The 27,887-nt window shown below is 47.0% G+C and overlaps 1 protein-coding gene across 1 annotated transcript; it reads right to left on the bottom strand.

Annotated features, from left to right (window-relative positions):
• Positions 1-339: 339 nt before the first annotated feature.
• Positions 340-27,887, bottom strand: LOC311116653 (filamin-A-like; the record flags this gene model as incomplete). The annotated part of the gene is made up of 18 exons (XM_084191707.1): positions 340-377; positions 1,431-1,620; positions 1,923-2,079; positions 8,699-8,822; positions 8,991-9,158; positions 10,975-11,135; positions 12,566-12,728; positions 16,328-16,501; positions 17,090-17,408; positions 17,604-17,753; positions 17,979-18,091; positions 20,936-21,223; positions 21,384-21,474; positions 21,585-21,745; positions 25,156-25,279; positions 26,051-26,194; positions 26,600-26,713; positions 27,691-27,887. Coding segments are annotated over 18 exons (2,876 nt in total), but the record flags the coding sequence as incomplete, so codon positions are not given.

Below are 27,887 nucleotides of genomic sequence, written 5' to 3'. Positions count from 1 at the left end.
AGACACAGAGAGAGAGAGACAGCGAGAGAGAGAGACAGCGCGAGAGAGAGAGAGACAGCGCGAGAGAGAGAGAGAGACAGCGCGAGAGAGAGAGAGAGAGAGAGAGACAGCGCGAGAGAGAGAGAGACAGTGCAAGAGAGAGAGAGAGACAGCAAGAGAGAGAGAGAGAGAGAGACACAGCGAGAGAGAGAACAAGAGAGCGAGAGAGAGAGAGAGAGAGATATCAGGAAAGGGAGCTAGTTGAAAGGTAGTTGAACTGAAAAATGGGTGTTGCCTTCCTGCATGCAGACAGACCAAAGTAACAGATCTGAGACGGAACAAGACCAAAGGATCTATCATCTAAGTGTTCTTACCCAGGCCGTGGCCGCCGATTGACACTGAGAAGGAGAAGGGTGGAAGCAGGGCAGCGAAACAGTGACAAACACAATGACAGTCAGGGTGAGAGGCAGTAACTGGTGCTCCAAACAGAGGGGTGAAACAAATGTGATGGAGGAGTGAAGCAGGGGAGGAGGGAGAGGAGGGGGGGATGGAGAGGAGGGGGGAGGGGAGGAGGGAGAGGAGGGGGGGATGGGGAGGAGGGAGAGGAGGGGGGGATGGAGAGGAGGGGAGGAGGGAGAGCAGGGGGGGAGGAGGAAGGGGAGCAGGAGAGGAGGGAGAGGAGGATGGAGAGGAGGGGAGGAGGGAGAGGAGGGGGGGATGGAGAGGAGGGGGGAGGGGAGGAGGGAGAGGAGGGGGGAGAGGAGGGGGGGATGGAGAGGAGGGGGGAGGGGAGGAGGGAGAGGAGGGGGGGATGGAGAGGAGGGGGGAGGGGAGGAGGGAGAGGAGGGGGGGATGGAGAGGGGGGGGGAGGAGGGAGAGGAGGGGGAGGAGGAAGGGGAGCAGGGGAGGAGGGAGAGGAGGGGGGAGGAGGAAGGGGAGCAGGGGAGGAGGGAGAGGAGGGGGGAGGGGGAAGGGGAGCAGGGAGAGGAGGGGGGAGGGAGAGGAGGGGGAGGGGAGGAGGGAGAGGAGGGGGGGATGGAGAGGAGGGGGGAGGGGAGGAGGGAGAGGAGGGGGGGATGGAGAGGGGGGGGGAGGAGGGAGAGGAGGGGGAGGAGGAAGGGGAGCAGGGGAGGAGGGAGAGGAGGGGGGAGGAGGAAGGGGAGCAGGGGAGGAGGGAGAGGAGGGGGGAGGGGGAAGGGGAGCAGGGGAGGAGGGAGAGGAGGGGGGAGGGAGAGGAGGGGGAGGGGAGGAGGGAGAGGAGGGGGGGATGGAGAGGAGGGGGGAGGGGAGGAGGGAGAGGAGGGGGGGATGGAGAGGAGGGGGGGAGGAGGGAGAGGAGGGGGGGAGGGAGAGGAGGGGGATGTGTGGGGTGGAGGGAAAGTTCAAATGATCACACAATACCATACCAAAAACACTGTGTGTGTGAGAGTGTGAGTGTGTGTGTGTGTTACCTGTGACAGTACACTTGCTGGCGTCTCCAGTAGGTAGAGCCCTGATGCGGAAGGGGGAGTAGGGGATCTCATCCCCTCCATACTTAATCAGGATGGTGTAACGACCAGTCATGTCAGGTACATACGACACCAGGTAGGTCCCGTCCTGGTTGTCACGGATACTGGCCTTCTTAGGCTTCCCCTCAGGGTCCTGGAGACAGTCACCATGGAAACAGCGTCAGGTGAGGTAACCATGGAGACAGTCATACTGGTGAGGTCACCATGGAAATGAGACAGACCCACTAGTGACTAGCTGGCCCGTGACCCTGGTAATGCCATCTGGTTAGCATACTCCTGGTAATGCCATCTCCTAGACACATGCGGCCAACACCTGGTTAGCTTACTCCTACTGCTGATGTTAAATACACACATTCAGACAGGCTTTGGACCCCTAGACATAGTGGGAGTAGACTTATTGGAAGGCTGGCTGATTGGTTTGTTAACAGTACTCACAGTGATCTGCACGGCAAGCAGCCCCTCTCCTGCATCCTTGGCGTCGATGGTGAACTCGACGGGCAGAGAGGCGGGCACTCCGGTGGTGTTGAGACCGGGGCCGCTGGCCCGCACCTTACTGGCATCATGGGTAGGCAACACCTTCACCTTGTAGGGACTAGAGAATAGCAGAACTGTGTGAAGCTGAAGCCCCCATTTTTCACATAACAGGGAGGGAAAAGTATTTGATCCCCATGCTGATTTTGTATGTTTGCCACACTGACAAAGACATGATCAGTCTATAATTTTAATGGTAGGTTTATTTGAACAGTGAGAGACAGAATAACAACAAAACATTCCAGAAAAGCACATGTCAAAAATGTTATTAATTGATTTGCATTTTAAAAGAGGGAAATAAATATTTGACCCCCCTCAATCAGAAAGATTTCTGGCTCCCAGGTGTCTTTTATACAGGTAACGAGCTGAGAATAGGAGCACACTCTTAAAGGGAGTGCTCCTAATCTCAGTTTGTTACCTGTATAAAAAGACCTGTCCACAGAAGCAATCAATCAGATTCCAAACTCTCCACCATGGCCAAGACCAAAGAGCTCTCCAAGGATGTCAGGGACAAGATTGTAGACCTACACAAGGCTGGAATGGGCTACAAGACCATCGCCAAGCAGCTTGGTGAGAAGGTGACAACAGTTGGTGCGATTATTCGCAAATGGAAGAAACACAAAATAACTGTCAATCTCCCTCTGCCTGGGGCTCTATGCAAGATCTCACCTCGTGGAGTTGCAATGATCATGAGAACGGTGAGGAATCAGCCCAGAACTACACGGGAGGATCTTGTCAGTGATCTCAAGGCAGCTGGGACCATAGTCACCAAGAAAACAATTGGTAACACACTACGCCGTGAAGGACTGAAATCCTGCAGCGCCCGCAAGGTCCCCCTGCTCAAGAAAGCACATATACAGGCCCGTCTGAAGTTTGCCATTGAACATCTGAATGATTCAGAGGAGAACTGGGTGAAAGTGTTGTGGTCAGATGAGACCAAAATCGAGCTCTTTGGCATCAACTCAACTCGCCGTGTTTGGAGGAGGAGGAATGCTGCCTATGACCCCAAGAACACCATCCCCACTGTCAAACATGGAGGTGGAAACATTATGCTTTGGGGGTGTTTTTCTGCTAAGGGGACAGGACAACTTCACCGCATCAAAGGGACGATGGACGGGGCCATGTACTGTCAAATCTTGAGTGAGAACCTCCTTCCCTCAGCCAGGGCATTGAAAATGGGTCGTGGATGGGTATTCCAGCATGACAATGACCCAAAATACAGGGCCAAGGCAACAAAGGAGTGGTTCAAGAAGAGGCACATTAAGGTCCTGGAGTGGTCTAGCCAGTCTCCAGACCTTAATCCAATAGAAAATCTGTGGAGGGAGCTGAAGGTTCAAGTTGCCAAACGTCAGCCTCGAAACCTTAATGACTTGGAGAAGATCTGCAAAGAGGAGTGGGACAAAATCCCTCCTGAGATGTGTGCAAACCTGGTGGCCAACTACAAGAAACATCTGACCTCTGTGATTGCCAACAAGGGTTTTGCCACCAAGTACTAAGTCATGTTTTGCAGAGGGGTCAAATACTTATTTCCCTCATTAAAATGCAAATCAATTCATAACATTTTTGACATGCGCTTTTCTGGATTTTTTTGTTGTTATTCTGTCTCTCACTGTTCAAATAAACCTACCATTAAAATTATAGACTGATCATTTCTTTGTCAGTGGGCAAACATACAAAATCAGCAGGGGATCAAATACTTTTTTCCCTCACTGTATGTATGTATGTATGTATGTATGTATGTATGTATGTATGTATGTGACTCGTTTGAGGAAACTAGGCGTATGTCGCACATCCCTATTTCACAGGAGCGGTATTTGAACGTAAATTTTTTTTTTATCAAAATGCGGTTTTTGGCAGAAATGCCTTCTGCAATATATTAACTTTCATGTGCCTTAACAAACTTGTATTCTATCCATAAATGCGAATAAAATGGTTATATTACGAGTTGGTTTAGCCACAGAAAGACAGGAACCTTCCCGCTAGCCATGATTGGCTGAGATAATGTATGGGCTGGACATGCCGGGAGATGAGTTTGGATTGGTCTGCCATGTAGCACGCTTCTGTCTATAACGTGATCCGTTCAGTATGTGTTGACTGTCCTTTCTACCGCACTGTTTTTGAAAGATATAACGTTAGCCATCGGGATCTACAAAAGTTTTGTTACTTTTCTCAACAACATTGATGCCCTGAATTTCTGAATTTAGCAGGCGCTATCGACAGATCCGTTGGAAAAAAGTGATGGGCTATTTACTGCACACGCCACGGTCAGTGTGAACCGGAGTGACTTGACAACGCCAAACACGATGTAAAGTTTGCTACAAACAAAACAGAGTTAAATGGTTCCAGTCTGCCGTGAAGCATTCATCCATTGGGGCGGCAGGTAGCTTAGTGGTTAAGAGCGTTGTGCCAGTAACCGAAAGGTCGCTGGTTCTAATCCCCAAGCCAACTAGGTGAAAAATCTGTCGATGTGCCCTTGAGCAAGGCACTTAACCCTAATTGCTCCTGTAAGTCGCTCCGGGTATACGGGTTAGAGTCTAGCTACATTTTCAGATATGTTTCTAATTTAGTCAGAAAGTCATTTTTATCGCAAGTTAAAGCGTACTGTTAGTTAGCTAGCAAACGTTAGCTGTATGATCTGTGTAGTAATATTATTTGAATCAGAAACCCATTTGCATTGCTAGTTATAGCCTAATGTTAGCTAGCCAACACTGAACCTAGTTTGTTAGCTTTAGCTACCTGCAGATTCACACTACAGCTATGACAATGTTTATATTGGTAGTAGTATGAGTTGGGATTATGCCGGTTCATTGTTTAGCTAGCTACCTACATGTCTAAACAAAAAAGACTCCACTTCGGCCAGATCATTACATGACCCATCAAGTTAGCCAGATGATTACATGACCCATCAAGTTAGCCAGATGATTACATGACCCATCAAGTTACCCAGATGATTACATGACCCATCAAGTTACCCAGATCATTACATGACCCATCAAGTTACCCAGATGATTACATGACCCATCAAGTTAGCCAGATGATTACGCGACCCATCAAGTTACCCAGATCATTACATGACCCATCAAGTTACCCAGATCATTACATGACCCATCAAGTTACCCAGATCATTACATGACCCATCAAGTTAGCCAGATCATTACATGACCCATCAAGTTACCCAGATCATTACATGACCCATCAAGTTAGCCAGGTGATTACATGACCCATCAAATTAGCCAGGTGATTACATGACCCATCAAGTTACCCAGATGATTACACGACCCATCAAGTTACCCAGATGATTACACGACCCATCAAGTTACCCAGATGATTACACGACCCATCAAGTTAGCCAGGTGATTACATGACCCATCAAGTTACCCAGATGATTACATGACCCATCAAGTTACCCAGATGATTACATGACCCATCAAGTTAGCCAGATCATTACATGACCCATCAAGTTAGCCAGATCATTACATGACCCATCAAGTTAGCCAGATGATTACATGACCCATCAAGTTAGCCAGGTGATTACATGACCCATCAAGTTAGCCAGATGATTACATGACCCATCAAGTTACCCAGATGATTACATGACCCATCAAGTTACCCAGGTGTGTCTGGGGGTGATTACGGCCATCTATTGTATCTCATGAACATGTGTACAGTGTCTAGACCAGGGGTGTCAAACGTCCGGCCCGCGGGCCGGATCAGGCCCGCAAACGGGTTTAATAATAATAAAAAAATATAATAATAATAATAATTTTGTAAAGTATAAAAATGCGCTGCAATTTTTCAATAAAATAAACTGCTGTTCCAATTGCGTCCACTGGATGGCGCAATAGCAATTGTGTTAAGCAAGCAAACTGTTTATACCGGGGCAGAGCAAGTAGGTCAAGCACGTGCAGCCAATGAGCTACTTTGTTTTGCCCGCGATATTTATTACGGCTTCTACTTTTAACATTATGTGCTTTGGCACCCTCATTGCCCCAATATGTCTCTGTCAAAAAAGAGAAAAGTGGACGCAGAGTGCAGAGTGTTCCAAGAAAAATGGTAATCCTATTTATGCTGAAAGAATATAACCTTCGTCGTCACTATGTGAGTCTTCATGCCGACAAATATGACAACTTTCAAGGACAGCGGAGATGAGAGAAGGTGAATGAACTGTTGGCGGGTCTGAAGAAACAGCAGTCTGTGTTTACTCACAGCCGAGACATCAGTGACGCTGCAGTGAAAGCTAGCTACCTCATTGCTAATGAAATCGCAGTGGCTTCAAAACCATTTAGTGAGGGTGAATTTGTAAAAACATGCATGATGAAGGCAGCGGAGATTGTGTGCCCTGAAAAGCGGCAGGCTTTTGCAAATATCAGCCTGACAAGAAACACAGTTGCAGACAGGATTTCCGATCTTTCAGTGGATTTGGACAGCCAGTTGAAGCAAAAAGTAAAGTAATTTATTGCGTTTTCGGTTGCAATTGATGAAAGCACGGACATTACAGATGTTGCACAACTGGCCATTTTTTCATCCGCGGAGTTGATGACACATTGACCGTCACCGAGGAGTTCGTGGAGTTGGTGCCGATGACAGATACAACGACAGCAGCTGATATTTTTACCGCACTCGTCGGCGCGCTGGACAGGGTCGGAGTGGACTGGTCCCGCGCTGTCAGCCTGGCTACAGATGGTGCGCCCTCAATGATCGGGAAAAAAGCAGGCGTTGTGACAAAGTTCAGAGAGAAAGTGCAATCTGCAAATGGAGGACGTGATTTTTTGACTTTTCACTGTATTTTGCACCAGGAGGCTTTGTGTTGCAAGTCATTAAAGATGGATAACGTCATGAAGGTGGTCATCCAAACTGTTAATTTCATCCGATCCAGAAGCCTGAATCACCGTCAGTTTGACAGCCTTCTCAGAGAGAAAGACCACATCTATGGCCTGCCATACCACACTGAGGTAAGATGGTTAAGCCGAGGTGCTGTGCTGAGGCGTTTCTTTGATTTACGAGAAGAAATTGAACAGTTCATGGAAGAAAAGGGCAAACCAGTGTTAGAATTTCATTCCGCAGAATGGATGCCGGACCTTGCATTTATGGTGGATGTTACAGAGCACCTGAATAACTTGAACAAACAGCTGCAAGGGCGCAACAAAGTTGTCACGCGGTATTATGACAGCATACGTTCTTTCAAGTTGAAGCTGTCATTGTGGGAGACGCAACTTGCCGGTGGTGATGCAGCTCACTTCCCCTGTCTGAAAAATGTGTGCGCGACCCAACATGTGGCAGACATGAAGCGGTTCAAAGATAAAATAACGGGACTGTTACGGGAGTTTGAGCAACGCTTTCAGATTTATGTTTATGTTTTTATGTTGATGTGCTATTGTTTTTAATTGATTTTATTTGTATATTTAACCTATTCTTGACTCTGTGGTTCTTGCACTTGTTTGGGGAACAGGATTTCATTATTTTTATCTACATTTCTGCCTGAGAAATGACACCCTGATATAGTTCTGTGATATACTTCTGTGAATCACTGAGGCATTGTGTGTTTGTGTGTTCTTTGTCCTCAGAACTTTCAAATAACTTGAGGTGTTTTATGATTAATAGTGATGTTGTGCTTTTGGACACTGTCCTCAGGCTCCAGCTTTATGTTTATATGTTTTTATGTTGATGTGCTATTGTTTTTAATTGATTTTATTGTATTTGTATATTTAACCTATTCTTGACTCTGTGGTTCTTGCACTTGTTTGGGGAACAGGATTTCATTATTTTTATCTACATTTCTGCCTGAGAAATGACACCCTGATATAGTTCTGTGATCTGTGATATACTTCTGTGAATCACTGAGGCATTGTGTGTTTGTGTGTTCTTTGTCCTCAGAACTTTCAAATAACTTGAGGTGTTTTATGATTAATAGTGATGTTGTGCTTTTGGACACTGTCCTCAGGCTCCAGCTTTATGTTTATATGTTTTTATGTTGATGTGCTATTGTTTTTAATTGTTTTTATTTTATTTGTATATTTAACCTATTCTTGACTCTGTGGTTCTTGCACTTGTTTGGGGAACAGGATTTCATTATTTTTATCTACATTTCTGCCTGAGAAATGACACCCTGATATAGTTCTGTGATCTGTGAAACAGTTCTGTTAATCACTGAGGCATTGTGTGTTTGTGTGTTCTTTTTCTTTAGAATTTTCAAATAAACTTGACGTGTTTTATGATTAATAGTGATGTTGTGCTTGTACTATTTTGGACACACTGTCCTCAGGCTCCAGCTTTATGTTGTATGTTGATCGTATTAAAACAAAGAAAACAATCTGAAGTTGTTGTTTTTAAGTTATATACACACCATGATTTTTCCGGTCCGGCCCACTTGGGAATAGATTTTCCTCCATGTGGCCCCTGAGCTAAAATGAGTTTGACACCCCTGATCTAGACAATAGTGACCCATCCACTCAGCTAGATGTGGCTGGGGGGTGATTATAGCCTCTCTTTCACATGACCCATCAATTTAGACAAGTGTGTCTGCGTAAGCATCATCTAATAATGATAAAATATTTATACTATATTTTTATCTGGACACTTTCTGTTTTTGATATTGATACTATGCAAGTAACCACTTCCCTGTACCGTTTACACCTTCTATCTCCTGTGACAAATCAACTTTGCACAAGTGTGTGTGTTACCTGCGTGGGATGTCTTGGTCAGCGTACAGTACGTTGATAGAGTAAGGTCCCTCTCTGGTGGGGATGTAGTTCACTGTGTGAGTCTGGTCTCCATTATCTACACACTCTACTGGCTCCACCACACCTACACACCACACACACACACACACACACACACACACACACACACCACACACAGAGAAACCAGAGTTGGACACATGAACCAAAAGTTATAGAATCAAAGAGAAGGCTCGTACACACACACACACACACACACACACACACACACACACACACACACACACACACACACCTTTGGGTCCTTGTACTCGGACTTGCAGAGGGGCGACTCCTGCTTTAGAGGCGTCCACGGTGAAGGCCTGTGGAATGTTGGCACGCACGTTGGTTCCAAGCCCCACCCCTTGGCACTTCACCTTAGAACTGTCCACAGTGTCGCTGACAGGAACCTGGAATGGACTGCCTAAAAATGGAGCGAGAGATGTGGGAGGGGGGGACAGAGAGAGAGGAGAGACGGAGAGAGCGAGAGAGCGTGGGTTTAGTGTATACCGTACTAGTTCTTTATTATCACAGATTGGGAAGCTCACTAGCTAGCGTCACAATTTAAATACACAATACAACGTACCAGCATGCGTGTACAGTTGAAGTCGGAAGTTTACATACACCTTAGCCAAATACATTTAAACTCAGTTTTTCACAATTCCTGACATTTAATCCTAGTAAAAATTCCCTGTCTTAGGTCAGTTAGGATCACCACTTTATTTTAAGAATGTGAAATGTCAGAATAATAGTAGAGATAGATTTCAGCTTTTATTTATTTTATCACATTCCCAGTGGGTCAGAAGTTTACATACACTCAATTAGTATTTGGTAGCATTGCCTTTAAATTGTTTAACTTGGGTCAAACGTTTCGGGTAGCCTTCCACAAGCTTCCCACAATAAGTTGGGTGAATTTTGGCCCATTCCTCCTGACAGAGCTGGTGTAACTGAGTCAGGTTTGTAGGCCTCCTTGCTCGCACACGCTTTTTCAGTTCTGCCCAGACATTTTCTATAGGATTGAGGTCAGGGCTTTGTGATGGCCTCTCCAATACCTTGACTTTGTTGTCCTTAAGCCATTTTGCCACAACTTTGGAAGTATGCTTGGGGTCATTGTCCATTTGGAAGACCCATTTGCGACCAAGCTTTAACTTCCTGACTGATGTCTTGAGATGTTGCTTCAATATATCCACATAATTTTCCTTCCTCATGATGCCATCTATTTTGCAAAGTGCACCAGTCCCTCCTGCAGCAAAGCACCCCCACAGCATGATGCTGCCATCCCCGTGCTTCACGGTTGGGATGGTGTTCTTCGGCTTGCAAGCAACCCCCTTTTTCCTCCAAACATAACAATAGTCATTATGGCCAAACAGTTCTATTGTTGTTTCATCAGACCAGAGGACATTTCTCCAAAAAGTACGATCTTTGTCCCCATGTGCAGTTGCAAACCGTAGTCTGGCTTTTTTATGGCGGTTTTGGAGCAGTGGTTTCTTGCTTGCTGAGCGGCCTTTCAGGTTATGTCGATATAGGACTCGTTTTACTGTGGATGTAGATACTTTTGTACTGGTTTCCTCCAGCATCTACACAAGGTCCTTTGCTGTTGTTCTGGGATTGATTTGCACTTTTCGCACCAAAGTACGTTCATCTCTAGGAGACAGAACGCGTCTCCTTCCTGAGCGGTATGACGGCTGCGTGGTCCCATGGTGTTTATACTTGCGTACTATTGTTTGTACAGATGAACGTGGTACCTTCAGGCGTTTGGAAATTGCTCCCAAGGATGAACCAGACTTGTGGAGGTCTACACATTTTTTTCTGAGGTCTTGGCTGATTTCTTTTGATTTTCCCATGATGTCAAGCAAAGAGGCACTGAGTTTGAAGGTAGGCCTTGAAATACATCCACAGGTACACCTCCAATTGACTCAAATGATGTCAAATTAGCCTATTAGAAGCTTCTAAAGCCATGACATAATTTTCTGGAATTTTCCAAGCTGTTTAAAGGCCCAGTCAACTTAGTGTATGTAAACTTCTGACCCACTGGAATTGTGATACAGTGAATTATAAGTGAAATAATCTGTCTGTAAACAATTGTTGGAAAAATTACTTGTCATGCACAAAGTAGATGTCCTAACCGACTTGCTAAAACTATAGTTTGTTAACAAGAAATTTGTGGAGTGCAGTTTTAATGACTCCATCTTAAGTGTATGTAAACTTCCGACTTCAACTGTATGTGTGTGCATCCGTACCAGCAATGGGCTGTCCTCCGTAGGTGATGTTGAGGTTATATGTTCCAGCCTCGTAGGGAACGTACTCCACGCTGCAGCTGCCATCTTTGTTGTCGGTGCAGGACATCTTCGCCTCCGATGGGCCCTCTACAGCCAGACCCAGTCCTCCTGTACCCGCACCACTACGAGAGAGAGAGAGAGAGAGAGACAGATCATCATACTAACCAGGTTTCCATTCACTTTTTATACAAGTAAAGTACATGTCGGCCTCATGGAAACAGCAAATTTGTCAGTAAACTTTCTAAAATGTTCACGAAACAAAATATGCTAGTCAAGATGGAATCTTTTCGTGTTGGTAAAATTTGTCATGTGAGAAATGGAGGTGGAAACACTTGATATAATAACCATCATGCTGTGGGATTATTCTGGTGACATCTGTGGAATATTAGGTAAATAGTCATTGAGGAATTCAGTGAGGTAGTTAGTGAGGTAGTCAATGGGATAGTCAGTGAGGTAGTCAGCAAGGTAGTCAGACGGGTAGTCAGTCGGGTAGTTAGTGAGGTAGTCAGCAAGGTAGTCAGGGGGTAGTCAGTGGGGTAGTCAGTGGGGTAGTCAGTGGGGTAGTCAGTGGGGTAGTCAGTGGGGTAGTCAGTGAGGTAGTTAGTGAGGTAGTCAATGGGATAGTCAATGGGATAGTCAGCAAGGTAGTCAGACGGGTAGTCAGTCGGGTAGTTAGTGGGGTAGTCAGCAAGGTAGTCAGTGGGGTAGTCAGTGGGGTAGTCAGTGGGGTAGTCAGTGGGGTAGTCAGTGAGGTAGTCAGTGGGGTAGTCAGTGAGGTAGTCAGTCGGGTAGTCAGTGGGGTAGTCAGTGGGGTGGTCAGTGGGGTGGTCAGTGGGGTAGTCAGTGGGGTAGTCAGTGGGGTAGTCAGTGGGGTAGTCAGTGGGGTAGTCAGTGGGGTAGTCAGTGGGTAGTCAGTGAGGTAGTCAGTGGGGTAGTCAGTGAGGTAGTCAGTGAGGTAGTCAGTGGGTAGTCAGTGGGTAGTCAGTGGGGTAGTCAGTGGGTAGTTAGTGCAGTGGTCAGTGAGGTAGTCAGTCGGGTAGTCAGTCGGGTAGTCAGTGAGGTAGTCAGTCGGGTAGTCAGTGAGGTAGTCAGACATGATGATTGATGCTTGGCTGCTGTTAAATAACAATGATGTAGCTTTTGTCCATAATAATCTCATCATGTAGTCTAAACCCACACTGTATCTGGGAGCTGTTGGCTAGCGTGCACGTGCCAAGACCAGTGGGCACATTCGCTATGTAACAACACCATCAGTAGAGTTCAAAATGATGGAAACACATTTAACTTGTGTTTTTATTTGGTACATGGGAATTCAAACAAAAATGTCTTTTTATGTGCACTGTGTCAACACACAGCCTTTTATCCTCAACAAGTCAGTTTAATGGAAACATCTCTGGTGGGAAAATGTGCATATAGCTTTTTTGCGGATTTCAGGATATTCGCATGAAAATCTGTCGCCAATTGGATAGAAACCTAGCCTCTGACAAGGTAGTGTCTCGTGTGTGTGTTTGTGTGTGTGTGTGCGCGCGCATGTGGTGTGTGTCTGTCGTACCGGGTCTCCACGGTGAACTTGTTGGCTTTGTTGGTGATGCCACTGTCCAAGCCTGGTCCATGTGCACGTACCCGCCCCGGGTCGCAACCCTCCGTCACGGCCACACGGAACGGACTATTGGGAACCGGAGACTCATCATACGCCACCTTTACACAGTGGGGACCTGGACAGACAACATACAGAATCATCACTCATTCTGGACAACACACAGGCATTATGGTGTCTGGACAGAGTCTGGACAGTCTGTATTGATAGATTAATTATTAAATGACTAATTATTACACCCTGAAACTGTGTGAAATGTGTTAGAATGTGTGAGTGTAGGACCAGTAAAGACTATGACATTGAGCTACTATTTAGCAATGTGAGTAAGAGTTAGACCAGACAACAAAGGACAAGGAGAGCTGGCTACAGACAACTGAGAAACCAAGATAAAGAGGCCTCCCAGTTTAGGGAGGAGAGAGACTGTTAGGCTTTTTAAGGAGTATGAAATATGGTGCAGGATATTGTGAGGACGGCGATAACTAAGGAATGTATGTATGTGTGTATGTATGTATGTATGTATGTATGTATGTATGTATGTATGTCTGTGTGTGTGTGTATGCATGTGCGTGCGCGTGTGTGTGTGTGTGTGTGTGTGTGTGTGTGTGTGTGTGTGTGTGTGTGTGTGTGTGTGTGTGTGTGTATGCATGCATGTGTGTGTGTGTGTGTATGCATGTGTGTGTGTATGCGTGTGTGTGTGTGTGTGTGCTGATGGTCAGGAGAACAGTTTTAAAGTGGAAAACTACAGCCCGCCTACAGAGGGGAGGGATTTTTTTATGACGTGTGAGTATAAAAGATGGACTCTGAAATTGTGATGGCAGAATTCTCAATGAATAAATCTGGGACTCTGTCCGTTTCTTAAATCCAAAAGACTTACAACCTTTTGGGAGACGCAGAGACACTGAAATAGTTTGTTAAATAATTCACCTAACATGTATATATTATGGTGTCTGGACACAGTATGGACAGTCTGTATATACAGGGAGGGAAAAAAGTATTTGATCCCCTGCTGATTTTGTACGTTTGCCCACTGACAAAGAAATGATCAGTCTATAATTTGAATGGTAGGTTTATTTGAACAGTGAGAGACAGAATAACAACAAAAAAATCCAGAAAAACGCATGTCAAAAATGTTATCAATTGATTTGCATTTTAAATGAGGGAAATAAGTATTTCTCTACTCTACTCATCTTCATAGGGAGAGTACTAGATAGCGTACTAACTCACCCTCTTCATAGGGAGAGTACTAGGTAGCGTAGGGCCTGAACAGCTAATCATGGCTACCCGGACTATTTGCACTGCCCCCCCACCCCATCCTTTTTACGCTGCTGCTACTCTGTTAAGTATTTATGCATAGTCACTTTAACTCTACCCACATGTACATATTACCTCAACTAGCCGGTGCCCCCGCACATTGACTATGCAACGGTACCCCCCTGTATATATAGCCTCCCTACTGTCACTTTATTCTATTGTATATATAGCCTCCCTACTGTCACTTTATTTTTTACTTCTGCTCTTTTTTTTCTCAACACTTTTTTGTTGTTGTTTTATTCTTACTTTTTTTTGTTTAAAATAAATGCACTGTTGGTTAAGGGCTGTAAGTAAGCATTTCACTGTAATGTCTGCACCTGTTGTATTCGGCGCATGTGACCAATAAAATTTGATTTGATTTGATTTGATTTGTACTAACTCACCCTCTTCGTAGGGAGAGTACTAGATAGTGTACTAACTCACCCTCTTCATAGGGAGAGTACTAGGTAGCGTACTAACTCACCCTCTTCATAGGGAGAGTACTAGGTAGCGTACTAACTCACCCTCTTCATAGGGAGAGTACTAGGTAGCGTACTAACTCACCCTCTTCGTAGGGAGAGTACTAGATAGTGTACTAACTCACCCTCTTCATAGGGAGAGTACTAGGTAGCGTACTAACTCACCCTCTTCGTAGGGAGTGTACTAGGTAGCGTACTAACTCACCCTCTTCGTAGGGAGAGTACTAGATAGCGTACTAACTCACCCTCTTCATAGGGAGAGTACTAGATAGCGTACTAACTCACCCTCTTCGTAGGGAGTGTACTAGGTAGCGTACTAACTCACCCTCTTCATAGGGAGAGTACTAGGTAGCGTACTAACTCACCCTCTTCATAGGGAGAGTACTAGGTAGCGTACTAACTCACCCTCTTCATAGGGAGAGTACTAGGTAGCGTACTAACTCACCCTCTTCGTAGGGAGTGTACTAGATAGCGTACTAACTCACCCTCTTCGTAGGGAGTGTACTAGGTAGTGTACTAACTCACCCTCTTCGTAGGGAGAGTACTAGATAGCGTACTAACTCACCCTCTTCATAGGGAGAGTACTAGATAGCGTACTAACTCACCCTCTTCGTAGGGAGTGTACTAGGTAGCGTACTAACTCACCCTCTTCATAGGGAGAGTACTAGGTAGCGTACTAACTCACCCTCTTCGTAGGAAGTGTACTAGATAGCGTACTAACTCACCCTCTTCGTAGGGAGTGTACTAGGTAGTGTACTAACTCACCCTCTTCGTAGGGAGTGTACTAGATAGCGTACTAACTCACCCTCTTCGTAGGGAGTGTACTAGGTAGTGTACTAACTCACCCTCTTCATAGGGAGTGTACTAGATAGCGTACTAACTCACCCTCTTCATAGGGAGAGTACTAGGTAGCGTACTAACTCACCCTCTTCGTAGGGAGAGTACTAGGTAGCGTACTAACTCACCCTCTTCGTAGGGAGTGTACTAGGTAGTGTACTAACTCACCCTCTTCATAGGGAGAGTACTAGATAGCGTACTAACTCACCCTCTTCGTAGGGAGAGTACTAGGTAGCGTACTAACTCACCCTCTTCGTAGGGAGAGTACTAGGTAGCGTACTAACTCACCCTCTTCGTAGGGAGTGTACTAGGTAGTGTACTAACTCACCCTCTTCGTAGGGAGTGTACTAGATAGCGTACTAACTCACCCTCTTCGTAGGGAGAGTACTAGGTAGCGTACTAACTCACCCTCTTCGTAGGGAGAGTACTAGATAGCGTACTAACTCACCCTCTTCGTAGGGAGAGTACTAGGTAGCGTACTAACTCACCCTCTTCGTAGGGAGAGTACTAGGTAGCGTACTAACTCACCCTCTTCGTAGGGAGTGTACTAGGTAGTGTACTAACTCACCCTCTTCGTAGGGAGTGTACTAGATAGCGTACTAACTCACCCTCTTCGTAGGGAGAGTACTAGATAGCGTACTAACTCACCCTCTTCGTAGGGAGAGTACTAGATAGTGTACTAGGTAGCGTACTAACTCACCCTCTTCGTAGGGAGAGTACTAGATAGCGTACTGATAGCGTACTAACTCACCCTCTTCGTAGGGAGAGTACTAGGTAGCGTACTAACTCACCCTCTTCATAGGGAGAGTACTAGGTAGCGTACTAACTCACCCTCTTCATAGGGAGAGTACTAGGTAGCGTACTAACTCACCCTCTTCATAGGGAGAGTACTAGATAGCGTACTAACTCACCCTCTTCATAGGGAGAGTACTAGATAGCGTACTAACTCACCCTCTTCGTAGGGAGTGTACTAGATAGCGTACTAACTCACCCTCTTCATAGGGAGAGTACTAGGTAGTGTACTAACTCACCCTCTTCATAGGGAGTGTACTAGGTAGCGTACTAACTCACCCTCTTCATAGGGAGTGTACTAGATAGCGTACTAACTCACCCTCTTCGTAGGGAGTGTACTCTACGTTGTAGGTTCCGTCACAGCGGTCGGTGATGACAGCGTCGGTAACGGCTCCAGATGGGTTCTGGATCACTGTCTTGATGTGGTTCCCTCCCGTCTGGTTCAGAGCTCGGGCGTCTACCGTGAAGTCTGTGGTCGCCTCGCGGAACACGCCTAGAACACAAAACACAGGCTAAGAACACATCTAGAGCACAGGCCAAGAACACGCCTAGAACACAAAACACAGGCTAAGAACACGCCTAGCAAGGTTATTATATACAATGAAAACTATAACGAAAACTAATCATGAAAAAACAATTTAGCAAACTGAAATAAAATATTTAACAAACCCATTTGAAAAACTAAAACCATTATCTTTGAATCCAAAACTAATTAAAATAACAACCATCATGAATTATGTTTAGTGTGAGCTTATTTTAATTTTTATAAAATGCTGCCAGGAGATAGCGATGTTTCAAATAGGCCTATCTTGAGCATCTATCACTAGCTAACAGGGAAGAAATCCACTAAGTAGCTACCCTAGCCAAAGGCCACCATACGTTCTGTCCCGAACACTAAAACTAAATAAGATAAGAAAATGAAAGAAATATTTGTATAACACTAAAACTAACAAATCAGTTCTGAAAATAACAAACTAAACTACAAATAAAAATAATAGAAATACAAATTAATATAAAACCACAAAACTATAATAACCTTGACGCCTAGAACACAGAACATACAGCAAGAACAAACTCTGACCTTTGCCCTCCACTCCCGGTCCGAACACGCGGATTCCGCTGGCGTCGACGGCCGGCTCCACGGTGAGGCGGGCGGGGAAGTTGGGTACATCCTGCCCCCCATAGCGGATGGTGAGGGTGTATGAGCCGGGGCACAGGGGGATGTAGGTGATGGTGTAGGTTCCGTCTCCATTGTCCTGGATGTGGACCTCTGCCTCTGTTCCGCTGTCACTGATGATCTCTATGGTCAGCTCAGCCGGACCCGCGTTGGTACAGTCCACCACAAACTCCCCTGTCTCTCCCATCTTGGCACGCTCCAAACCTGGGCCGGAACACTTCACCTGACAGATAGGGGGGGAACAGGAAGTAATTAATTGTACTGTGAACACTACGCTGTATCCTGTGCATATGACAAATAAACTTGGAGTTGTTTTGATATTAAAGGTCTAGTCAAAGCTCAAGTCATTTGAACTAGGGTTAGGGGTTAGGGGTTAGGGGTTAGGGGTTAGGGGTCAGGGGTCAGGGGTCATGTTTACCTTGGTGGCATCAGTGGGGGGGTAGGCGGTGGGTTTGAAAGGGGATCCTGGGATCGGAGCGCCGTCATAGGTCAGCTCCACCTGGTATGGCCCCGCTTCTCGAGGGATAAACTTCACCTGACTGGTCTCTGGTTTAAGCCCCGCTTCCACCTGAATAATTATATTATTACTTTTATTTGTATAGCACATTTCATAAATAGTTTGAGCCCAAAGTGTTAAACAATGAACATAGAGTTGGGATAAATAACTGTGTTGAAACAGTGCAAATCAATCAATCAATCAATCAATCAATCAATCTCAGTACCTTGCTGGTGACCGTTTTCACAGAGACAAAGTGAATGGTTGGTTGATTAATTGATTGATTGATTTTCCTACCTTGCAGGTGACCGGTTTCCCAGCGGGCCCTGTAACCTTAGCCGCCACCTTCCCCTGACCTCCTGCTCCCTTGGACTTCACGGTCACTTCCTGGTCCTTACCCACCGTTATCTCTACAGAGAGACAGGAAGAGAGAATGCTTAGAAACCATTCAACTTTACTGCAATGATAAGACGGTCTGCTAAGTTACTGAAATGTTTTTTAAAAAGGGGCAAGCTGGGATAAAACTGTTATGGATAAACAGAAAGAGAGGGAAGATAAAAACTGTCTCCAGGCTGCTAGACGGCAGTATAGCAGGGTAGACGGCAGTATAGCAGGGTAGACGGCAGTATAGACGGCAGTATAGCAGGGTAGACGGCAGTATAGCAGGGTAGATAGTAGTGATATAGTATATACAGTATGTAGTGTAGATAGTAGCTATATATACATATATATATACACACACTGCTCAAAAAAATTAAGGGAACACTTAAACACAATGTAACTCCAAGTCAATCACACTTCTGTGAAATCAAACTGTCCACTTAGGAAGCAACACTGATTGACAATACATTTCACATGCTGTTGTGCAAATGGTATAGACAACAGGTGGAAATTATAGGCAATTAGCAAGACACCCCCAATAAAGGAGTGGTTCTGCAGGTGGTGACCACAGACCACTTCTCAGTTCCTATGCTTCCTGGCTGATGTTTTGGTCACTTTTGAATGCTGGCGGTGCTTTCACTCTAGTGGTAGCATGAGACGGAGTCTACAACCCACACAAGTGGCTCAGGTAGTGCAGCTCATCCAGGATGGCACATCAATGCGAGCTGTGGCAAGAAGGTTTGCTGTGTCTGTCAGCGTAGTGTCCAGAGCACGGAGGCGCTACCAGGAGACAGGCCAGTACATCAGGAGACGTGGAGGAGGCCGTAGGAGGGCAACAACCCAGCAGCAGGACCGCTACCTCCGCCTTTGTGCAAGGAGGAGCAGGAGGAGCACTGCCAGAGCCCTGCAAAATGACCTCCAGCAGGCCACAAATGTGTATGTGTCTGCTCAAACGGTCAGAAACAGACTCCATGAGGGTGGTATGAGGGCCGGACGTCCACAGGTGGGGGTTGTGCTTACAGCCTAACACTGTGCAGGACGTTTGGCATTTGCCAGAGAACACCAAGATTGGCAAATTCGCCACTGGCGCCCTGTGCTCTTCACAGATGAAAGCAGGTTCACACTGAGCACATGTGACAGACGTGAGAGTCTGGAGACGCCGTGGAGAACGTTCTGCTGCCTGCAACATCCTCCAGCATGACCGGTTTGGCGGTGGGTCAGTCATGGTGTGGGGTGGCATTTCTTTGGGGAGCCGCACAGCCCTCCATGTGCTCGCCAGAGGTAGCCTGACTGCCATTAGGTACCGAGATGAGATCCTCAGACCCCTTGTGAGACCATATGCTGGTGCGGTTGGCCCTGGGTTCCTCCTAATGCAAGACAATGCTAGACCTCATGTGGCTGGAGTGTGTCAGCAGTTCCTGCAAGAGGAAGGCATTGATGCTATGGACTGAACCGCCCGTTCCCCAGACCTGAATCCATTTGAGCACATCTGGGACATCATGTCTCGCTCCATCCACCAACGCCACGTTGCACCACAGACTGTCCAGGAGTTGGCGGATGCTTTAGTCCAGGTCTGGGAGGAGATCCCTCAGGAGACCATCCGCCACCTCATCAGGAGCATGCCCAGGCGTTGTAGGGAGGTCATACAGGCACGTGGAGGCCACACACACTACTGAGCCTCATTTTGACTTGTTTTAAGGACATTACATCAAAGTTGGATCAGCCTGTAGTGTGGTTTTCCACTTTAATTTTGAGGGTGACTCCAAAAGCAGACCTCCATGGGTTGATACATTTGATTTCCATTGATAATTTGTGTGTGATTTTGTTGTCAGCACATTCAACTATGTAAAGAAAAAAGTATTTAATAAGATTATTTCATTCATTCAGATCTAGGATGTGTTATTTTAGTGTTCCCTTAATTTTTTGAGCAGTGTATATCACCATCTACACTACATACTATAGATACTATATCACCATCTACACTACATACTATAGATACTATATCACCATCTACACTACATACTATAGATACTATATCACCATCTACACTACATACTATAGATACTATATCACCATCTACACTACATACTATAGATACTATATCACCATCTACACTACATACTATAGATACTATATCACCATCTACACTACATACTATAGATACTATATCACCATCTACACTACATACTATAGATACTATATCACCATCTACACTACATACTATAGATACTATATCACCATCTACACTACATACTATAGATACTATATCACCATCTACACTACATACTATAGATACTATATCACCATCTACACTACATACTATAGATACTATATCACCATCTACACTACATACTATAGATACTATATCACCATCTACACTACATACTATAGATACTATATCACCATCTACACTACATACTATAGATACTATATCACCATCTACACTACATACTATAGATACTATATCACCATCTACACTACATACTATAGATACTATATCACCATCTACACTACATACTATAGATACTATATCACCATCTACACTACATACTATAGATACTATATCACCATCTACACTACATACTATAGATACTATATCACCATCTACACTACATACTATAGATACTATATCACCATCTACACTACATACTATAGATACTATATCACCATCTACACTACATACTATAGATACTATATCACCATCTACACTACATACTATAGATACTATATCACCATCTACACTACATACTATAGATACTATATCACCATCTACACTACATACTATAGATACTATATCACCATCTACACTACATACTATAGATACTATATCACTATCTATCTATACTATATACTTTACTGTTTCGTGTACATACTGTCTCCCAGTCCATCCACTTGTATCTTGCTGAGGTCAAGGCTTGGCGCCACGGGGATGGAGAAGGGACTCTTGGGAACAGAATCTCCTCCGTAGGTGACGGCCACTCCCAGAGGCCCCTGCTGGACGGGGGTGTACTTGACCGTGTGGGTGTTGTCGTGGTTGTTGATGATCTCAACGTCCTTAACTGCCTCTCCTTTAGCCGGGCCGGAGAACACAGCGTCCAGCTTGGCTTTACCTGCAGCCTTGGTGTTTACTGTGAAGTGGGTCGGCTTGGTCAACTCCACACCTGGAGAGGTTAGGAGTGAGAGGGAGGAGACCAAGGAAGGATTAGGCTAATTTTTACTTCCCGTCTTTCGCGGCTTTTGACCAGCCCCAACTTTTCACTTAAAACAGTGTATGCGTGAATGCGTGTTTAGCGTGTGCAGGGTAGTGTGTGTGTGTCTCACCACTGCGGTTGAGTCCTGGTCCCTCAGCCTTGACCTTGCTGGCGTCGTGTGACGGGTCAACTTTGATCCTGATGGGAGTCATGGGGATGGTCTGGAACACAGAGGAGAGGTGTCACAAACACTATCAAGGAAGAAGTCATCCAAAATATTAACAGGCGCTGGACTACTGTATATATATATATACACACTGACTCTACCCACCTGGTCAGCGAACAGCACCATGATGGTGTAACTACCAGCACCTGGCGGGGTGTATTTAACGGTAAACGTGTCGTTGTCGTTTCTGATGATGTCGAAGTCGATGTCTGCCTCTGCTGGTCCCACCACACCTGGAGAGCACTTTATACCTATACTGATGTCCCCTGGGGCACACACACACACACACACACACACACACACAGATATCAGCTGGACAATGACATGGCAAAGATACCAGTGAGATTGAACCGGAAGACAGTGGGGCGATTTAGCGTATGGACCTATAATATAATATTTGACAAGATTTTTACAGTGCATTCGGAAAGTATTCAGACCCCTTGACTTTTTCCACATTAATTTCTGTTACATTACAGGGACTATGGTGGTCTGCTTGAAACATGTAGCTATTACAGACTGGGTCAGGGAGAGGTTGGAAATGTCAGTTAAGACACTTACCAGCTGGTCACTGCATGCTGAGCACTACACTACTAGAGTAGCGTAACAGTCAGAGCGTAGCGTAACAGTCAGAGCGTAGCGTGACAGTCAGAGCGTAGCGTGACAGTCAGAGCGTAGCGTGACAGTCAGAGCGTAGCGTAACAGTCAGAGCGTAACAGTCAGAGCGGAGCGAAACAGTCAGAGCGTAGCGTAACAGTCAGAGCGTAGCGTAACAGTCAGAGCGTAACAGTCAGAGCGTAGCGTAACAGTCAGAGCGTAGCGTAACAGTCAGAGCGTAGCGTAACAGTCAGAGCGTAGCGTAACAGTCAGAGCGTAACAGTCAGAGCGTAGCGTAACAGTCAGAGCGTAACAGTCAGAGCGTAGCGTAACAGTCAGAGCGTAACAGTCAGAGCGTAGCGTAACAGTCAGAGCGTAACAGTCAGAGCGTAGCGTAACAGTCAGAGCGTAGCGTAACAGTCAGAGCGTAGCGTAACAGTCAGAGCGTAGCGTAACAGTCAGAGCGTAGCGTAACAGTCAGAGCGTAGCGTAACAGTCAGAGCGTAGCGTAACAGTCAGAGCGTAACAGTCAGAGCGGAGCGTAACAGTCAGAGCGGAGCGTAACAGTCAGAGCGTAGCGTAACAGTCAGAGCGTAGCGTAACAGTCAGAGCGTAGCGTAACAGTCAGAGCGTAGCGTAACAGTCAGAGCGTAGCGTAACAGTCAGAGCGTAGCGTAACAGTCAGAGCGTAGCGTAACAGTCAGAGCGTAGCGTAACAGTCAGAGCGTAGCGTAACAGTCAGAGCGTAGCGTAACAGTCAGAGCGTAACAGTCAGAGCGTAGCGTAACAGTCAGAGCGTAGCGTAACAGTCAGAGCGTAGCGTAACAGTCAGAGCGTAACAGTCAGAGCGTAGCGTAACAGTCAGAGCGTAGCGTAACAGTCAGAGCGTAGCGTAACAGTCAGAGCGTAGCGTAACAGTCAGAGCGTAGCGTAACAGTCAGAGCGTAGCGTAACAGTCAGAGCGTAGCGTAACAGTCAGAGCGTAGCGTAACAGTCAGAGCGTAGCGTGACAGTCAGAGCGTAGCGTGACAGTCAGAGCGTAGCGTGACAGTCAGAGCGTAGCGTGACAGTCAGAGCGTAGCGTGACAGTCAGAGCGTAGCGTGACAGTCAGAGCGTAGCGTAACAGTCAGAGCGTAACAGTCAGAGCGGAGCGTAACAGTCAGAGCGTAACAGTCAGAGCGTAGCGTAACAGTCAGAGCGTAACAGTCAGAGCGTAGCGTAACAGTCAGAGCGTAGCGTAACAGTCAGAGCGTAGCGTAACAGTCAGAGCGTAGCGTAACAGTCAGAGCGTGACAGTCAGAGCGTAGCGTAACAGTCAGAGCGTAGCGTAACAGTCAGAGCGTATCGTAACAGTCAGAGCGTAGCGTAACAGTCAGAGCGTAGCGTAACAGTCAGAGCGTAGCGTAACAGTCAGAGCGTAGCGTAACAGTCAGAGCGTAGCGTAACAGTCAGAGCGTAGCGTAACAGTCAGAGCGTAGCGTAACAGTCAGAGCGTAGCGTGACAGTCAGAGCGTAGCGTAACAGTCAGAGCGTAACAGTCAGAGCGTAGCGTGACAGTCAGAGCGTAGCGTGACAGTCAGAGCGTAGCGTGACAGTCAGAGCGTAGCGTGACAGTCAGAGCGTAGCGTAACAGTCAGAGCGTAGCGTGACAGTCAGAGCGTAGCGTAACAGTCAGAGCGTAACAGTCAGAGCGTAACAGTCAGAGCGTAACAGTCAGAGCGCAGCGTAACAGTCAGAGCGCAGCGTAACAGTCAGAGCGCAGCGTAACAGTCAGAGCGTAGCGTAACAGTCAGAGCGTAGCGTAACAGTCAGAGCGTAACAGTCAGAGCGTAGCGTAACAGTCAGAGCGGAGCGTAACAGTCAGAGCGTAGCGTAACAGTCAGAGCGTAACAGTCAGAGCGTAACAGTCAGAGCGGAGCGTAACAGTCAGAGCGCAGCGTAACAGTCAGAGCGTAACAGTCAGAGCGTAGCGTAACAGTCAGAGCGCAACAGTCAGAGCGTAGCGTAACAGTCAGAGCGTAACAGTCAGAGCGTAACAGTCAGAGCGGAGCGTAACAGTCAGAGCGTAGCGTAACAGTCAGAGCGTAGCGTAACAGTCAGAGCGCAGCGTAACAGTCAGAGCGTAGCGTAACAGTCAGAGCGTAACAGTCAGAGCGTAGCGTAACAGTCAGAGCGTAGCGTAACAGTCAGAGCGTAACAGTCAGAGCGTAGCGTAACAGTCAGAGCGTAGCGTAACAGTCAGAGCGTAGCGTAACAGTCAGAGCGTAGCGTAACAGTCAGAGCGTAACAGTCAGAGCGGAGCGTAACAGTCAGAGCGGAGCGTAACAGTCAGAGCGGAGCGTAACAGTCAGAGCGTAGCGTAACAGTCAGAGCGTAACAGTCAGAGCGTAACAGTCAGAGCGTAACAGTCAGAGCGTAGCGTAACAGTCAGAGCGCAGCGTAACAGTCAGAGCGTAGCGTAACAGTCAGAGCGTAGCGTAACAGTCAGAGCGTAACAGTCAGAGCGCAGCGTAACAGTCAGAGCGTAGCGTAACAGTCAGAGCGTAGCGTAACAGTCAGAGCGCAGCGTAACAGTCAGAGCGTAGCGTAACAGTCAGAGCGTAGCGTAACAGTCAGAGCGTAACAGTCAGAGCGTAACAGTCAGAGCGTAGCGTAACAGTCAGAGCGTAACAGTCAGAGCGTAACAGTCAGAGCGTAACAGTCAGAGCGGAGCGTAACAGTCAGAGCGTAGCGTAACAGTCAGAGCGTAGCGTAACAGTCAGAGCGTAGCGTAACAGTCAGAGCGTAACAGTCAGAGCGTAGCGTAACAGTCAGAGCGTAGCGTAACAGTCAGAGCGTAGCGTAACAGTCAGAGCGTAACAGTCAGAGCGGAGCGTAACAGTCAGAGCGTAGCGTAACAGTCAGAGCGTAGCGTAACAGTCAGAGCGTAGCGTAACAGTCAGAGCGTAGCGTAACAGTCAGAGCGTAGCGTAACAGTCAGAGCGTAGCGTAACAGTCAGTCAGAGCGTAGGGTGACAGTCAGAGCGTAGGGTGACAGTCAGAGCGTAGGGTGACAGTCAGAGCGTAGGGTGACAGTCTTACCTTGTCCTGCCTCAGCACAGTCCACAGTGAAGGATGTTGGTTCAAAGGCCTTCAGACCCGTTTTAGCTACACCAGGACCTGACACCTTCACCTTGTTAGGGTGGCAGCCTGCCCCGATAGTCATCTACACACACAATGAGAAAACCATCAGGAAAGACAATGTTGGGGGACTGTCCCCATTTAGAGTGTGGGTGGGGGGGGCTGAAGTCCCCATTTAGAGTGTGGGTGGGGGGGGCTGAAGTCCCCATTTAGAGTGTGGGTTGGGGGGGGCTGAAGTCCCCATTTAGAGTGTGGGTGGGGGGGGCTGAAGTCCCCATTTAGAGTGTGGGTTGGGGGGGCTGAAGTCCCCATTTAGAGTGTGGGTGGGGGGGGCTGAAGTCCCCATTTAGAGTGTGGGTGGGGGGGGCTGAAGTCCCCATTTAGAGTGTGGGTGGGGGGGGCTGAAGTCCCCATTTAGAGTGTGGGTGGGGGAGGGGCTGAAGTCCCCATTTAGAGTGTGGGTGGGGGAGGGGCTGAAGTCCCCATTTAGAGTGTGGGTGGGGGGGGCTGAAGTCCCCATTTAGAGTGTGGGTGGGGGGGGCTGAAGTCCCCATTTAGAGTGTGGGTGGGGGGGGCTGAAGTCCCCATTTAGAGTGTGGGTGGGGGAGGGGCTGAAGTCCCCATTTAGAGTGTGGGTGGGGGAGGGGCTGAAGTCCCCATTTAGAGTGTGGGTGGGGGGGGCTGAAGTCCCCATTTAGAGTGTGGGTGGGGGGGGCTGAAGTCCCCATTTAGAGTGTGGGTGGGAGGGGCTGAAGTCCCCATTTAGAGTGTGGGTGGGAGGGGCTGAAGTCCCCATTTAGAGTGTGGGTGGGAGGGGCTGAAGTCCCCATTTAGAGTGTGGGTGGGAGGGGCTCACCCTGAAAGGACTGTCCGGTATGTTGACTCCGCCCCAGGACGCCATGACGGTGTGTTTGAGGGGTTTCTTGGGGGTGTAACTGCAGGTGTACGTTCCATTACCGTTATCCTTCACCTGAACATCTACTGGGGTGCCCTCACCATCCTAGAGACAGAGAGAGAGACAGCGAGAGAGAGAGATGGTGAGAGAGAGAGAGAGCGAGAGCGAGAGAGAGATAGCGAGAGACAGTGAGAGATAGCGAGAGACAGTGAGAGATAGCGAGAGACAGTGAGAGATAGCGAGAGACAGTGAGAGATAGCGAGAGACAGTGAGAGATAGCGAGAGACAGTGAGAGATAGCGAGAGAGATAGCGAGAGAGAGAGACAGTGAGAGACCTGTAGTATCATTGTTAAACAGGCTGTGCATCATTCATCAGTTGGTTTGTCCTTCAGAGAATACGATGACAGTCTTGGCTACCACACATACACACCTCACACACACAGCCATGCAAACACACACACAGCCATGCAAACACACACACAGCCATGTGTTAGTCTACTCCCCACGTACCTGTGCCAGGATCTTGAGAGACGCTTTCCCTCCCAGCTTGGCGTCGACGGTGAACTCAGTCGGTTTCCCCACAGCCAGACCACTGCTCTGTAGACCTGGACCATACGCCTTCACCTGTACACAGCAAAGCCAGCGCATCAAACACAGGTTAGCAACTGGAGGGTTGCCGGTTCAAAACCCGGGTTTGACAGGGAAAATCTGGCTTGATGAGAGTCAGCCACTGAAGAGTTTCTGGTGCCTTCGAGCAAGGCTTAACCCCAGGGGAGCTACACTGGGGATCACCACGTTTCAACCTTAAGTTATTAAGTAATCTTCATATTCTAAATCACAAACATACCTTATTAGTTTGGAGCAGCAGTGATTGAACGTACCTTATCAGGGTAGTAGTCCTTGTTTGGAGCAGCAGTGATTGAACGTACCTTATCAGGGTAGTAGTCCTTGTTTGGAGCAGCAGTGATTGAACGTACCTTATCAGGGTAGTAGTCCTTGTTTGGAGCAGCAGTGATTGAACGTACCTTATCAGGGTAGTAGTCCTTGTTTGGAGCAGCAGTGATTGAACGTACCTTATCAGGGTAGTAGTCCTTGTTTGGAGCAGCAGTGATTGAACGTACCTTATCAGGGTAGTAGTTCTTGTTTGGAGCAGCAGTGATTGAACGTACCTTATCAGGGTAGTAGTCCTTGTTTGGAGCAGCAGTGATTGAACGTACCTTATCAGGGTAGTAGTTCTTGTTTGGAGCAGCAGTGATTGAACGTACCTTATCAGGGTAGTAGTCCTTGTTTGGAGCAGCAGTGATTGAACGTACCTTATCAGGGTAGTAGTCCTTGTTTGGAGCAGCAGTGATTGAACGTACCTTATCAGGGTAGTAGTTCTTGTTTGGAGCAGCAGTGATTGAACGTACCTTATCAGGGTAGTAGTCCTTGTTTGGAGCAGCAGTGATTGAACGTACCTTATCAGGGTAGTAGTTCTTGTTTGGAGCAGCAGTGATTGAACGTACCTTATCAGGGTAGTAGTTCTTGTTTGGAGCAGCAGTGATTGAACGTACCTTATCAGGGTAGTAGTCCTTGTTTGGAGCAGCAGTGATTGAACGTACCTTATCAGGGTAGTAGTCCTTGTTTGGAGCAGCAGTGATTTCAGCCATGAAGGGAGAGTGCTGGATGTCCTCGTTGTTACAGAGCACATGCACCGCATATTCCCCTGCTTCCATTGGCCAGTACCGCACGTCACATGACCCGTCGCCCTTATCGTCACACTCTATCTTCGCCTGGGACGGCCCCTCCACCGAGAAAC

Source organism: Coregonus lavaretus (assembly GCF_964263955.1).
Source record: "Coregonus lavaretus genome assembly, contig: HAP1_SCAFFOLD_6286, whole genome shotgun sequence".
NCBI classification, from domain to species: domain Eukaryota; kingdom Metazoa; phylum Chordata; class Actinopteri; order Salmoniformes; family Salmonidae; genus Coregonus; species Coregonus lavaretus.
The sequence above is the reverse complement of the archived record's forward strand: the minus strand, read 5'-3'. Positions and strand labels throughout refer to the sequence as shown.